Source organism: Gracilinanus agilis, chromosome 1, assembly GCF_016433145.1.
Source record: "Gracilinanus agilis isolate LMUSP501 chromosome 1, AgileGrace, whole genome shotgun sequence".
NCBI lineage: Eukaryota > Metazoa > Chordata > Mammalia > Didelphimorphia > Didelphidae > Gracilinanus > Gracilinanus agilis.
The window spans coordinates 272,472,420-272,489,457 of NC_058130.1; the positions used below are offsets into that span (position 1 = coordinate 272,472,420).

Here is a 17,038-nt window from a genome sequence, read left to right on the forward strand (position 1 = left end):
TCAAAGAAATGTAGCCTGCAGTGTCATACTGATTCTATCTCAAAGGGAGGCCTCTAATCTACCCCTCCAAAATATTTTGATGAGATTAACTAGATTAACTTTAAATGATCTGATAAGATTAACTGTAGGGAAAGACCCCTGCCAGAAGAAACCAGATCTTGGGTGAGGTGACACCAAGGTCACTCCAAAGTTAAGACATTCTTCTCCCCTCCCTTTCAAATTACCTGACATTCTGTCTTTTTTAACTGCCTCCCAAATAAAGAGGCTGAGTAGCCTTACCTGATAAGCTCCCCTTGCCACTAGTCCTAAAATTGTGTAAAACAGGGCAAATTTACCTCTATAATTCTGCAGTGTTGCTAGCCACCTGACAGCTGTCTATCAAATGATGTGAATTAAATTTTTTATCTCCTAGCTCTCTAGATTTATAGACCTAAGTGGGAGGAATTATTCTCCAGGAAGATCTTAGGACCTCTGGGCTGAGGAATTCTCCAACAAAATCAAAGCAAACTTTTTCTTCAACTGGGGAGCTGGAGAAGAGACCAAATGTGGCCAAGTCTTTATATGTATAGCATCTCATTTATTTGCATTTACCAAATATGGCTTCCTTTATATATTACCTCAACACCATCTGTCCCCAAAAGTTGTCTTATTCCTTTTCCAGTTCACTTAGTATATTTTATTCTGTGTATACACACCCCCACACCCCCACATATATATGTGTATACACACACACACACAAGTCAGTGAGGCATAGCTGATAAAAGTGACCTTTTGACATTACTTGCTGTGTGGCCTTGGTCAAGTCATTTACCTGCTCGATATTTCTAGGTAACTCTCTAAGAGGAGAAGGTTAATAGGAGTTTCCTTACCTAGGAGTTTCCTATATTATAGTGAAATTACAGGTCGCAGTTACCTATCTCTCTCTCTATTCCCACAGAACTTTAGAATTTAGTTTTGCATTGTAGCACACTCGGTTTTCTGAAATACGGGGAGAACAAAGTCTCTTTCAGTTCTATCCCTTAAAACTTAAACGCTGCTTAACTTCTTTCTCTAGACAAAAGCACATTCCCTAACAGAGAAAGAAATTAGACATTTTAATGAAGTTAAAGATTGAGCTCAGCCGATTGGCGAGCTGGACTAGAATCTTTCTTTTTTTTCCCCTATGCCTCGGATCTCAGTGCATCCCTAGACTCACTCCACAGAAGGCGCAATAGTCTTTGAACGAGGGGTTGAACAAAGTTTTTGGAGGGCCAGAGGGAAGGGAGGTGGAGAGGTCTGGATATAGGATGGACACTAGGAAAACATACCCATCTCATCACCTCTTTCTACTACAGCACCTCGTTAGTCGGGTTAAAAAGGGATTCATTCAGACCACATCATCGGAGATTCCACTCTCCTTGCGCTCCTAAGCGCTCCACTCCCTTCCCATTCCCCCACCTCCATCCCACCCCACTAACACCCTCGTATTTCCCCGGTTCCTTCCCAAGTTGGACAGGGACAGAACAAATCATCAGCCCCGCCTCTGGAGCTTCCCACTTGCTTCCTTCTCCCTAGAATGAGGCCAGAGATGGGAGAGCTAGTCATGAATTTGGATCTGGCCATGGGGCAAGCAGAGGCTTTCCTCCAGCGGGCTCTTTTTCGCTAGTCAGAGAGGCTTGACTAGCACTTCATTCTTTCTACCTTACTCGGAGGTGAGAAGAGGGGAGGGGGCAAAAGGCAAGAAAAGAAAAGAGGGTGGGTGGGGAAGAGAGGATGGGTCGGAGGGGGCGGGGGAAACGCCCTAACAGGGGTGGGGCGGTAGGCATTTGGGTTTTATCAGGTTTTAGGCTCCTCTCACCTCACCTCCCTTGACTCTTCCACCAGAGGCATGGGGGTCTCTGGTTATTCAATGGGCACCATGGGAGTCAGGTCTAACTCCGGCTTCTACCTGAGCCGCAAGTTGGTAACTTTTATGGTGATCTTGCTAAGCGCGCTCCTGCTGACTGTGGCGGTGCTCGGTTCCTTTTATGCCCGCTGCGGTCACACCTCACCGCAGCAGTGGGAGAATCCCGGAGCCGCACGGCTAGTCCAACAGCAGCAAATCCAGAAAGAGAAGCATGTGGTTCAAAATAGCGTCACTCGAGCCCCCGAAACCTGGACGGGAACCAAGCGACCCATCTGGTCCTGGGACAACTCGCGCCCGCCCACCACCAGGTTCTGGAACCACCTGAGCCAGTCCACCTCCGGGCCCCTGGACCACTGGAGACTGTTCACCTCTGGGCCCTGGGGCCATATTAGCTCGTCCACCTCGGAGCCCCCATCCACCTTGGAGCCTTGGGACGATTTGACCCTGTCCACGTCCGAGCCCCAGGACTATCCAACCTCATCCACTTTGGATTCTCGGGACAATTTGACCCTGTCCACGTCCGAGCCCCAGGACCATACAACGCCATCCACCTTGGAGCCTCGGGACAATTTGACCCTGTCCACGTCCCAGCCCCAGCTTTATCCTATTTCGGAGCCCTGGAACTATCCGCGTCTGCCCTCCGACTTGGTGCCCCTGCACTACGACCTGGAACTCTGGCCTAGCCTGCGGCCGGACCGTATCGAGAAGTCTAAGGAGTTCTTCAGCGGGAGACTGAACCTCACTGTTCGCTGCATCTCCCCGACCTCTAGAGTGCTGCTCCACAGCCTCCGCCTAAGTTACGAGAGCGTCAAGGTGCTGGGCCCTTTGCCTGACGGCCTCAGGGAGGATGGGGAGCAGAGGCCCGTGGGCCAGGTAGCAGTGAACAGATTGTGGGAGGTCCAGGAGATGGAGTACGTGGTGCTGGAGCTGATGGAAACCTTGGAGCCCGGCCGACGCTATGTTCTACAGTTCAACTACTCTGGCTTAGTGAACCAGGAGGACAAGGCTGGACTCTTCATTAATTTATATTACGACCAGAAAAAGTATAGGTAAGGGATAGGAGTTTTCATCTCTCCTCATCCTCTGATTCTTTTCGATGTTCTCCCTAGTTCTTTTCTATGTTCACTTTGTTTTTTCCTTCCCCACCTTTCTTCACTTTCACCCCAAAAGAATTTCCCTTCACTTTTCATCATCTAATGTGGTAATGGCAAACCTATGACACGGGTGTCACCTGTAGCCATTTTGCATACAGAGAAGTATGGGGCCCACATGCCAAGTATGAAACATTTGGTATAGAGTAGACACTCTGTGCACTATAGATGACAATTCTACCTATATTAATTTACTTAGTTTGGTTTATTAAATACAGTTATATATTACAATTATACATTTTTATTATTTAAACAACAAATGTGGGGAAATTATGTTTTTTTTTCTCGGAAGTGACACACCACTGGAGTTATGCTCCTTTTTTTGGTCGAATTTCAACACACCACGCTCAAAAGATTGCCCATGACGATCTAATGTGAGGACCACTGCCATCTGGCTCCTTCTTCCTCTTTCACCAGCCTTTCTTTCCCTGTCCCCAACTCCAATTGATGAAGTTCCTATTATTTCCAAGGATATTCAAATCCAGAAATATTGTCCTTTCATCTCTCCCCATCCTCCTTGAACAGGATCATCACTTTCTCACCTTTGAGAGATCTGACTTCATTCCTCCCATTTTCCAAAAGGAGGCAGTTTGTCTTATTCCCTGTCTTCCCTTGCTCCGTACTTCCTGGCTAAAACTGTCCTTTAGACTGTGGTGCTCAACCAGTTCAGTTGTGGACAGTCAGTTTCTCAGGTTCAGAAAAATCAATTTCTCTTCCTGAGATTCCATCTCAGTCTAATCTATTCCCTTTCACATCAGCTTCTTCATTCTACTCTTAGGGCACAGAACTCTGAAACCTTGCAGATTGTCTTAATAGCTTGTCAGCACCAGTCATCCAAGGGCATCCAGTTCTTACTTCTTTCATCCCATAGTGCTCTTTAATTCCTTTCCTAACTTTCTGATTGTAGAGGTCAGGAATAGAGGAGACACTGAGGCTTTCTCTCTTAGAAATGGAAAGTGGTAGCTGTCTGAATTTTTATACTCAGGAATATAAAGCAGCCTTCTTTGTATACCATTTGAGAAACAACTCAATTATGGCATCTTCTAACAGTTTGGCAGGGAGGAGCCTACTCATTCCTGTCTTGATTTTTCTGAGACTTCTGACTACATTAATTATACAAAGAATTTGGGAATACAAATATATATGTATGTAAGATAGGAAATAAATATTTTTCCCTTTCACACAGGCCCTCTAACTCCCTTACTCACGAGTTTAGCTTTTGTGATCTACAAAATGGTATGTACTTTTCCCTTTATTATTAGAGAAAGTGTTCTCAGATGTCTTTTATGGAAAAGAGAACCACATATACCAAATTTCTTCTATCTCTTATACTTCTATTCTCTAAAATTTCTAAGTAAATCTGGTCTTTTGCTTTGATGGGTTCACAAGTCATATCTTTTTGTTTTTATAGCATGTCTTATACTTTCAGCATTGTATGGATATTTTCAAATTATTTTGTACAAGTTTCTGCATATGAATGAATTGTTGGAGGATGTATGAGCATGAAGCTCCTTTGAAAGTTATGACTAATGTACAATACATCTTTTTGTAGAGATTAAAAAAGGCTTTCTTTTCACACTTAATTTCTATCACTTCTTTCTATCACTCATTTTTTTAACTATGCCTTTGTTCACTCATCTATCTTAGAATCCGAAGTTTTGAACTGAAAGGACCTTTCTGATCTTCTGTTTTAGAGATGAAGAAACCAAGACTCAGAAAAGTAAATCTATGCATCTAATGAGTGACAGAAAGGGGTATAGGTCTCTCAAGTCAGGTTCTCTGACTCAAAATTTAGTGCTCATTCCATTATAATACCTCCTTTCAGGAAACTCAGATTCTGAGATTCACTTCCTGTATGTAGCTTACATTGTGTATATTTTTCTGCATATTGTCTTTGCTAAGATTATAAACTCTTTGAGAATAGGAGCTGTCTTTTGCCTCTTTTTGTATCTTTAGCACTTAGCACAGTGCCTGGCACATAGCACTGTTTATTCATTGATTGTCTGGAGAAGGTGAAGTGACTTGCCCAATTAAATGTCTGAGCATAGACTCCTCCCCTGTCCCCATTTCCTCATTGCAAATTTAGTAGGCATTCCATTGTACTTATCTTTTTTTAAAAAACCCTTACCTTCTGCCTTAGAATCAATACTATACATTGGTTCCAAGGCAGAAGAGTGGTAAGGACTAGGCAATGGGGGTTAAGTAACTTGCCCAGAGTCATCAGTTAGGAAGGGTCTGAGGTCAAATTTGAACCTAGACCTCCCTTCTCTAGGCATGGCTCTCAATCCACTGTGCTACCCAGCTGCCCCCTTATCTTTTTATTTCAATTTTGTGTAGCCTAAAAATATTGTTCAACAATGTGAAAGAAATACTCAGTACTTTACATTTTTAAGTTTCAAGTATGCTACTTATCACTTGCGAGGCTTAAAGTCAGTCACTTCATTTCTTCAAAGATTCAGTTTCCTCATGTCTGAGATAAAAAGTTTTGACTAAAGTTCCTTCTTTTTGCAAAATTTGTAATTCAAGGAGTATATTTGCAGATTTAGGTCTCTAAGAGAACAAACTCATAAATCTGAGTATAGATCATATATTTAGAGTCAGATGAAACTTTCCAATTTTATCTACTTTAGTTTCCTCATTTTACCAATGAGGAAATGGAAGCCCAGAGATTGAGTGACTGAGTGACCATTGTAGTTAAGAGAGCTAGAATCTGATCCCAAGTTTTCTAGCTTCAATACTAGATTTCTTAGTAGCTACCTATCTACTCTTTCAAAGCTCTGCTAATACTGGAAGTGATATTAACAAAGTATTATTGCCAAGGTTTGAAAAAAAACTCCATTAAACATTTCATATGCATAGTATCCTTAGTAACTACATCTTCTAAATTTGCAGGTGGGGTTCATTTACTTAACTTATTAAAGGTTAAGTATTCACCCAACAGTCATCAAAAGTGGCTCTCAGAAATCTGACTTCTCTTTGCTTCTCCAACTAAACACTCTAAGGTCCCTAATCTCAGTAGTATTTGACACTGTCCAACACTTCCTTCTGGATACTCTCTCTTCACAGGGTTTTGATGATGTTCCCCTATTGTTGTTTACTTCCTGTCTGTTGGATCTTTTTCACTTTTTTACAGGTTCACCAACCTCATCCATGCCCTGCCCCCTACATATATGTGTATCCTAGGGCTCTGTTATAGACTCTTCTCTCTCTCTCTGTCTCTCTCTCTGTCTCTCTCTCTCTCTCTGTGTCTGTCTCTCTCTCTCTCTCCCCCCCCCTCTCTCCCCCTCTCTCTCTGCCTCTCTGTCTGTCTCTCTGTCTCTCTGTCTGTCTGTCTGCCTCTCTGTCTCTCTCTCTTTTCTCTCTCTCTGTCTCTCTCTCTCTCACAGACACACACATTCTATCTTTTTCTTTCTTTCCTCTTGATAATCTTATCAATTTCTTTGGGTTCTAGGTATTCTATGCAGATGAATTAAAAATTAAAATCTATATATCTAGCCCTCATCTTTCCCTTTTTGCTGGACAGCTCCACTTGAATGTTTCCTAGACATCTCAAACTCAACAGGTCAAATGCAAATTTCTCTTCCTCTATAAACCCAATTGTCTTAACATCTATATTTCTATTATTCTTCCAATTTCCCAGGTTAAAGACTTAAGGAGTCATCTTCAACTCTTCATTCTCCATAACCACCACTCTTCCCATCCTTAAGTGGTTAAATCTTGGTGGTTCTGTCTCTTCCCAGATTTATCCCCTTCTCTTTACTCATACCAATCCACACTAAATTGGGGGGTGGGGAGAGGAAGTATATTATAGCAGAAAGAATATTGTCTTTGAAGTCAAAAGTCCTCAGTTCAAATATTACCTCTGAAACTTATTACCTGTGACATTAGGCAACTTTACTTCCTTAGGTCTCAATTTCCTCATCTGTAAAATGAGCTGTTAGGACAAGATGGCCTCTGAGGTTCACTCCAGTCTTAAATCTGTGCTCTATGACTCTATAATCCAAGTTCAGGTACTATGATCCTTATCACAACTTACAAAAGCTTCCTAATTGTCTCCTTCCCCACCCAATCCATTTTCATAGGCATCAAGTTACAACTCCTAAAGCACAGGTGTGACCAAGTCATTCTCTTCCTTAAGGAGCTTCAGTGTAGAAATGTTCTAGGTATCACTTGTAAAATCAAATTTCTTTGTTCTGGTATTTTGTCTTAAACTATTTTTAGTATTTATTTTATATTAAATTAATCCAGTTCTGAATATAAAGTATTAGAAATACAGTTTTATACTATTGAAACCTAACTACAAAATTTATTGACAATAAGTAGGCCACTATCTATGGTATATTCAAAGAGAGATGTTAGCAGTTTCTACCAGCAATTCATTTTCTACTCTGATTCCTAAAAATTCCTTTAAAAATCCTAAAGATGCATACCAGCATATAAAGTAATATGACTTTATACAGAAATATAGGCTAGGACTTGTGGGTAACAGCCACCAGGTAGAACAGTTTTATATTCAGGAGGGCAGAAACTTTTTTTTTGCAAATGCATTCTAGCTCTAGCTATTTCTCAGTACCTATTCCTCTTTCCTTCTAATTCTGGCACAGACTAGCTAGACTGAATTAGTTAATTTAAAATGTTATGAAGTCATTAAGAAGCTGTCTTCAATCAACTAGCATTATTAAGTACCTGCTATATACCAGGCAGTGTGTTAGGTATTAGGGATACAAAGGATGAAAACAATTCCTACTCACAAAGAATTAACATTCTAAAGGAGGAAAATTTTATATTCATTCAGGGAACACAGACATGCTGAATATATGTTAGATATTTACTTGGGTTTATACTTATATAGACATGTATACCTCTATAGGCATGTGTATATAAAGATGTTAAATAGAAGGTGATTTGGGAGGAAAGACACTAGCATTTGAAAGAATCAAGAGAGGCTTCAAGAAGAAGTTGATGTCTGAGCTGCATCTTGAAGGAAGAGAGGGATTCTTTAAGGCAGGAGAGCTTTTAGGGAGGAAGGATGATGCCTGCAAATGTACTGAGATGAAAGATGGAATGAATTTTATGAGAAAAAAAGAGATGACCAGTTTGGTTTTCTTCTTCTTTAGAGACATAGGTAGAGGCCAGCCAATACATTATTTTTAAAAAAACCTTATTTTCTATCTTAGAATTGACATCAATTCTAAGACAAAAGAACGTTAAGGTCTAGGCTATGGGAATTAAGTGACTTGCTTAAGGTCACACAGCTAGGAAGTGTATAAGGTCATTTTTTAACCCAGGTTCTCCTGACTCCAGGTCTAGCACTCTAACCACTGAGCTAAAGCTGCTTCCCAATGAAAACATCTTTAACTTGATTATGAGTAAGTCTTTTAGCTATACTCAATTGGCACCTAACAGATTCCTCAGTTAGCTGCCAAGACCTTTTTTTCTTAATCTTTCCTCCTCACCAAAGAGTAGTCCCCCACCTCTCTTTCCTAATAGTGTACATGTATTCCTTTCCCTATCATTTCTCTGCCACTTATCGCCCAGTGGATAGAGAGCTAGACCTGGAGTCAGGAAGATTCATCTGGTCTTAGACACTTACTTGCCACAATTTCTTTACCTGTCAAATGAGCTGAAGAAGGAAATGGTCGATCACTTCAATATCTTTGCTAAGAAAATCCAAAATGGAGTCTTGAAGAGTTGACTGTGAAACACTGAAATGACTGGATAATTAAATTAGCCTCAGTGTAGCCTATAACCACTAGAGGGAGAATGATGGAGCTGCTGAATTTGGTCCTGCATCCAGCCACTATAAACAAAACTCATCACCTTCATACTCTTAAAGGGATTTAATAGTTTTCTACTAGTGTTGGTCTTTGAAAGTCTAAGACCCAATCACAGAAAAAGAATCCAAATAGGTGTTAAACTATAAAAATATGATCACACCAGGTGATACTTTTGTGAGGCACAGACAACTCTCTAGGGTAAATTAGAAAGGGAGCAACATGCTAGAAGCAATGATAAACCATACCCATTGTGAGTAACAAGACTCCTGGAACTGGAATAATGGAAGTGTAGGCAAAGGCAGCCACCTTTAAGAAAGGGCACCACTGTGTTGAAGTCAATCTAATTTGGACTGATTAGGCATGAGGAATATTGGGATATGCGTTATGCAGCTCAAACTCTTCTGGACTACAAATCCCAAGGTGGTAATCTTATGTAACCTTTCTCCCCTTCAGCTCTCTCAGATAAACCTGCAACCTCTCCTTGTTTTAAACATTTATTTTATAAACAGCACTACCCATAAACCTTTTAGTCTGGATATACTTACAGGAAATACAGTTGAGAAGAAACTGTTGAGGGAAGCAGAGAAATAGATAGATCTAACCCTAACATGTTTTTCCAGAGCACTGTAACTGCCCTGGGGTCTTGGATATAAAAAAAAGATCAGAGATTTTTTTTTGATACAGCTTCCTAGAGGAGAGCAGGAATGTAGGAACTAGGAAAGCTATCCAGGGATGAGTCAGTAAAAGGGAAGAGTGCAAAATAAGAGTGGTTAGACAATCCTGCCTATAGCATTTCCCCACCACTATTATACTAATACAACAGATTAAGAAAATTATGATTCTTCTCTTTGGAAATAAGAAAAATTTAGAAAGTTATTATTAAAATATGGAATTAGTAAGGGTGTAAATACAGTGAATATGGATTTAGAATCACTGGATTACAGAATGTCAGAAATGGAGGAAGAAGCCTCTGAGATAATAAAGTTGGACCCTCTCATTTTACATATTAGGAAATTGATGCCAAAAAGTGATGATTCCAAGGACACATAATCTGTGTCAGAAGTTCATTTGATGTAGTTAAGATTTTATTCTGACCTACTATTTGGATAGCTGTTTAGAGGGAATCTGGGTAATATTAGAAATAATTAAAAAAACACATCACCTTCATTCCAATACTATGTATTGGTTCCAAGGCAGAAGAACGGTAAGGGCTAGACAGTGGAGGTTAAATGACTTGTTCAGTGTCACCCAACAAGGAAATGTCTAAGGCCATATTTGAACACAGAACCTTCCAACTTTAGGCTTGGCTCTCATGCCACTGAGCCACCTACCTATCCCCTATTAGGAATACATTTTGAATCATCCAGAAGATTAATGAACTCTTTCAAAGCACTTTTCAGTACTCCTATTATCAAACTATAGCATTGCGGTAATCACTATATAATCATGATTTATATGGTATTTTGAAATCTGCAGAATGCTTTCCATAGATTATTTCATTTGAGCCTCTTAGCAATACTGTGAAATGCAATTACAGATGAGGGAACAGAGCTCTGGTCAAGTGACTTGTCCATTGGCACAAAGATAGTAAATGTCTCTTGTGGGATCTGAAGCCAACTCTTCATGACTATGAGTGCAACACTCTATCTAATATGCCAGATTTCCTCTTAGTAGAGTCTACTATATGCATTTTAAGTAGTTGAAGCAACTAGTGGCATGGAGAAGAGAGTGCTACACTTGGAGTCAAGTTGCCTCAGACACTTATTCATTGTGTAGCCATATGTAAATCATTTGACTTCATTTTCCATTGTAAAACGAGGACAATAGCATCTACCTCCCAGCATAATTTTCAGAATGAAATATGTGTAAAAAACTTTTCAAACCTTTAGAAAAGCTAAATAAATATTAGCTATTATCATGATTAGACTATTGTTCTCTGAGACGATTTTGTTCAACAAAGGATCAGGTCTGAAATCTTGCGAAAACAAATGATAAGCAAACTCATCATTGGAATGAAACATCTAGCTATATTAAGCATTTTGATTTTGGAATCTGGTGTGGGAATTTTTTTTTGACAATTTACTGAAAAGTCTCATTTTTCTCTTTTGCCAACAATGTTGTTTGAAGATTGCTAAACAAGATCTTTAGACAACTGAGTCCATAAAATATTTGGACTCATATACCTTAATTTGTACTCATTTTTATGTGATGGGAGAATGGTCTCCAAGGGTTTTTTGATGTTGGATTAGACACTCTCTAAGATTCTTTTCAGCTCTCACAGTTGGTGATTCTGTGATTTTCTGGCTTCCATAGCAGGGAGGGAGACATAATGAGAGAACTTGGCTATGGAGCACTAAACTTATGGGAGAGAACTCTTTCTACATTAAGTTCTCCAGAATTTCATAGGACTGAGATTTGGAAGAGACTTCAGAGATTACTGATTGGAATCTAGACCATGTCTCATTTTATAGAGGTGAAACGAGTTGATAGCCTCTTAGTCTTATATTCATCTGTTTCTTGTAGTAGTTCAGTCACTTTAGTGTTACACTTTGTGAACTCATTTGCTTTGTTTTTGGCAAAGACACTGGAAAAAATCTTGGGTACAAACTCAACTAAAATTCCTAGAAGAGATGACCCAAAAGTTTTTTTAAAAGGATTAGATTTTTAAAAAATAAATTAAATTAGGGTTCTTGAGCAAAACATTGGAAAAGAAATAAGAATTAATGAAGGGGGGCAGCTCGGTAGCTTAGTGGATTGAGAGCCAGGCCTAGAGACAGGAGGTCCTAGGTTCAAATCTGGCCTCACACACTTCCCAGCTGTGTGATCCTGGGCAAGTCACTTGACCCCCATTGCCTACCCTTACCCCTCTTCTGCCCTGGAGCCAATACACAGTATTGACTCCAAGATTTCTAGAAGGTAAGGGTTTAAAGAAAAAAAAAAAAGAATTAATGAAGAAAGAATTGGAAAGAGAGGCTTAGTATAAGAGGTACAAAACTTGGCATAAGCAATAAATTTCCTAAAAAGTAGAATGGCCCAAATAGAAACCAATAACTTCATGAGAGAGCAAGTAATATTAAGACAAAAGCTAAAAACTAAAAAATAGAAGAAAATGTAGGATACTCCAGAGCTAAATCAACTTGCCTGGAAAACAGATCCAGGAGGGAAAAATTTTTTTAAGAATCATTCAGTTATTGCCTGAGAACCACATTGAAAAAAGACCCTAGACATCAAGAAATCATAAAAGCAAACTGCCCAGATCTTTTAGAACTAAAGGGTGAAATGGAAACAGAAAGTCCATCAGTCACTTCCTAAAAGAAACTCCTAAATGAAAACTCTTAGGAAGGTTAAAGAAAAAATGTTATAATCAGCCACAAAGGAAAAGTATGAACAAATCAGTTAGAGATGTAAATAATTTAGCAACTAACTATAAAGGAGTAAATAGCTTGGGACATGATATTACAGAGGGCAAGGGATATAGACTTATAGCCAAGAATAACTTCTAGAAAAATAAAATAATCATGCAAGGGAAAAATTGTTTTCTAAAAAATGAAATAGAGAGTTTCTAAGTATTGGTGATAAAAAGATCAGAGCTGTGTGGAAACTTTGAATTTTAAACACAGAAGTTAAAATGAATATAAAAAAGTAAACATGAATGAGTTATCTTAAGGGACTAAACAAGGATAAAATGATGACATCCAAAAGAGGGGAAATGATACATATATTCTCTTTGAACTCTATTCATCATTGAGGGTCATAAAGAGAGTTGAAGTAGAAAGGCCTATTAGTTTTGTTATATCTTGATAATATTAAGAAAATAATAGAATGAGTGGAGGAGAGGGGAAAAGGGAAAGAAAGATTGGGGGAAATTATTCCACATGTAATCAGGATGTGCAAATTAGACATTTATGCAGATAAGGAGAAGTAGAGGGTATTGCACCATGGCTGACGCATTAAATCACTCTGATCTGAACTGGTCAGAGGAGTGAAGAATACACACACACACACACACACACACACACACACACACACACACACAGAGTTACATACAGAAATAGATTTCACTCAATAGGGAAATAGGAGGAAAAGTGGAGAAGGGAGAAGGAGGAAATAGATGAAGGGTAGATTATGGGAGGAACAAATTTTAATCAAGGATGTACAAAAATATTTATAGTTGAAGCCAAAAAATGGGAATCTGAGGGGGTATCCATAAATTGGGGAATGACAAGTTATACATAAAATTTATGGTATGCTATTGAACTGTTGGAAATAATGAAGGGGATGGTTTTAGAGAAACCTGGGAAAACTTATATGAACTAATATAGAATGAAGTGAACAGAACAGAAAGGAGAACAATTTATACAAAGGCAGTGGTATGATAAAGACAAACAACTTTGAAATAGAAACTGATCAATATAATGACCAACCCTGATGCTAGAGGACTAATTATGGAACATGTTATCCATTTCCTGAGAGGTGAGGGACTCGGAAGATAGAATGAGACCTATCTTTTTAGGTCATAGTCAATGTGGAAATTTGTTTTACAGGATCTATTCATGTTGGCAACAAAGATTTTATTTTTCTTTCATTCTGAGTTGGGGATGGAGTTGGAGTGGGAGAGAGAGAAGGCTGATAACTGCTTATTGAAGACTTTACATGCACGTGTAATTTTTAATCAGAAATATACCTCCTCTCCCATCCACCCCCAATTTGTATCACATATTTTCAAATGAAATATATAACTGTACATATTTGTGTGTGAGAGTATAATTAAAAAAAAAAGCCTGTGCTTTATTTGATATCTCATTACCTTGAATACTCATATGGAAACTAAGAGCCATTTTCTCCCTTTTATTGTGGAGGCCTAAACATAAACGAAATTTTGATGTTCCTAGGGAAAACTCTACATGAAGGTAAAATGAACCAAACTCTATCATTCTCAGGAGAACATGAGTCAAAGAGTATAATTATTGAGAAGCACTAAATATTGACTTATTCCAACTAAACTAAGAACTTTGGCTAGTTTCTACAGATTAAGGAACTATAAAGAGTATTTATTACATGCAATTCAGTGTGTAAGAACTTTATAGTTCCTTTGTTTCTTCCTTAGGCTTTATTTATGGGAACATTAAAAAGTTTAGAATAATTAGTCTGGACATGTGTCTGCATAGATGAGTGTCTTGACAGGCCAGGGATTGTTTCTCTCTTCCCTATTTCCAAACTTTAGCTGAAAAATGATAAAAATACTTTGTATTTAAATAGCACTTAAGAATTTATAGACACTTTCACATATATTATCCAATTTGATCCTATCCGTAACCCTAAATATTCTTAATCCCAGTTTTACAGATAAGGAGATTTAATCTCTGAGAGATTTTATGACTTGCCCAAAGACACATGGCTATTAAGTGGTAGACCTGAGGCTAAAGTCAAAGACTTCTGACTTTTAAGCCACTGCTCTTTCCACTATGCTAAAGCCATTCCCACAATATAGATAAATCATCTCTAAATACTTTCTCTAATTTATTTGCTAATGATAACGATTATGATGATAGCTGATACTGACTTAGAATTTTAAGTTTTACAAAAACTTTGCATCCATTCTTTCCTTTGGTCCTTATAACAAACCCTTCAAGGTAACTAATATGTTTCAATGCAGGGCTCTGATTGCCTCCCAAATGGAACCAACATATGCCAGGGCTGTTTTCCCCAGTTTTGATGAACCAGCAATGAAGGCAACCTTCAGTATCACACTTGTTCACCATCCTGTTTATGCAGCTATTTCTAATATGCCAGTCATAGGTAAGGACTATTTCTTTATAATTGTGGGTTTCTTAGTTTGTAAGAACATTGTGATCAATTCTCTAGGGACTATATGTTTCTAATAATTCACCATGTTATTCTCCAGCGATACTGGTTTAGGTGAACCACTAGACAAACTTTCCTCAATGAAATTGAAGATGAATTCATGCACACTAGCATGAAATGGTGGGTGGTTAAGCATATGATGACTTTAAAATAATCCATTGGTGAAATTCAGTTATTACTTACTTTTTTGCAGAAATCCAATAGATGGATCTAGAAAATGTAGATGACTATGTAGGCCGGTATCCCTTAGCACAGTCTTCACTGGTGTCATGGATCTGGTCAGAGTTCTTTGTCTACATGAAGCTGGGGAAAGCTATACAGTATTCCCCATATTCCTTTCCACGTTGGAATGGGTCTTAGTTTGGGCCTTCAAGAGAGACCCTAAATTTCTACCAAGCAGCTGAGTCACACCAGTGTCAGAACCATGACTTATCTATATCCTTTGGGCATTGACGATTATTTCAAACATCATTAGAAATGACTGGTCTAGAACTCAGCAGAGTTGTATGTGTATCTGAGGATCATAGATCTAGAGTTAGTTTGAGCCTCAGAACCTCTAGTTTAATCCCTTCATTTTATAGTTTCCTGAGATCCAAAGAAATTACGTGACTTGCCCGAAGTTACAAAGAGAGGAGGTATTAGAGAGGCTCTGATCCAGACAATGGCTGCAGAATCAGTTCTCATTTCACTATACCATGTTACTTTCTAATGTTTAGTTTTTATTGGTCTATGATGAGCATCTGTGAACCCACATTGGTGAGAGATGAGTAAGAAAACTTGATAAACCATGGGGAGAATCTAAGAAGTAGTCAGGTAAATATTGGCATGGGAAAGTGAGAAAGAAGAAATTTCACTCATGGCTGAAATACTTTATGATTTGTGTTGTCAGTGTGCTAAAATAAATTATTTTCTTTAGGCAAGTCTGAAAGAGAAGATACAGATGGAAGCAAATGGACTGTCACCAGCTTTGAAACTACTCCCCTAATGTCCACATATCTAACTGCATTTGCTGTGTGTGATTATAATTTTGTCAACAGAACTGAAAGAGGCAAGGAGGTAAATAAGTTTCTCAAAATATAGTAACAATACATACTGACTGTACATATATCAAGCCATTCTTGGTGCTCAGGACAACCTGAATTGTTCTCAGGTGCTCAGGACAATTGCTGAATTGAATTCAGCAAACCCTGAATCTGTTCTTTCCCTTCCCTTCCTTTCCCTTCCCTTTCCTTGCTTTCCTTTCCTTTCTATCTTAGAATTAACACTAAGTTGTAAGGGCTGGGCAATTGGGATTTAGTGATTTGCCCAGGGTCCCACAGCTAGGAAGTGACTGAGACCAGATTTGAACCCAAGATTTCCCATCTTCAGGTCTAGTCCTCTCTACCACTGAGCCACTTGGCTGCCTGGATCTATTTCTGTTACCCCTCCCCTTGTATACTTACCTCCAAACTTCTGATCATGTGTAGAATCCTGGGTTGGTCTTTCTCTTTGACTAGTAGGGCCAGGAAAAGATTAAAGACATTAAAGATTTACCACTCACCCCTCAACTTTGGGTCAGCAGAAACAATAGTATAAACTATTGCATTGCACTCACTATACATGTCAACCACACACTACACAATACTGCCTTGACTGATGCCCTGAACTTAAAAAACTGGCAAATGCTACTCTAAAGCAGAGGTATCAAACCCAAAGTGTCAGATATGGGCCAGCAAAATTCCAAAGTGTCTCCAGAATAAATTAAAACATAATTGGGAAATGTTTACCAAAGTAAATACTAGTATAAAGCAATATGGATAATGTTCTTTTGAGGTTTTCTAAGTCAATATGCTGCCTTTTTCCATTCCTATTTGAGTTTGACATCACTTCCTTAAAGGCTTATGCTTGTGTTTCCAGTGTTTAGGACGGTGTCTGGCAGATACTAAACACTTAATAAATGTTTACTTATTGATTGATGTTAATGTCTCCATAAAGCCTACTTTTCAACCAAGGGACATCTCATTGACCTTACATCTTTTTTATCTGCTAAGGCACTTTTGGAATTTACCAACTGGAATTGCAAGTGAATTGCACTAGAAATACAATCATAATTTTAGAGACTAATTTGTCTGATTGATTAGAGTCTTATGGTAATGATGTCAAGGACTTGGTTTAATTCTTACATAGGGGAATTTTTTGGAAGGAGGAATGTAGGTGTACTAGCTTCCCTAGCTTCCAATGAGCTGTGTGACCCAGGACAAGTCACTTAGCCTCCATTTCCTATCCCTTACCACTCTTCTCTCTTGGAACCAATCCATAGTATTGACTCCAAAATGGAAGGTAAACTTTTTTTTAAAAAGAGGTGTCAATTGCTGAGGTGA

At 38.8% G+C, this 17,038-nt stretch overlaps 1 protein-coding gene across 1 annotated transcript in view; it reads left to right on the top strand.

Moving 5' to 3' along the window:
* The first annotated feature begins 1,897 nt into the window (after positions 1-1,897).
* LVRN (laeverin) overlaps positions 1,898-17,038 on the top strand; it is a 56,628-nt gene continuing 41,487 nt past the window's right edge. The window contains exons 1-3 of the mRNA XM_044679954.1: positions 1,898-2,934; positions 14,470-14,612; positions 15,595-15,734. Coding sequence (XP_044535889.1) covers positions 1,898-2,934; positions 14,470-14,612; positions 15,595-15,734 — 1,320 coding nt within the window. The remainder of the gene's footprint in view (positions 2,935-14,469; positions 14,613-15,594; positions 15,735-17,038) is intronic.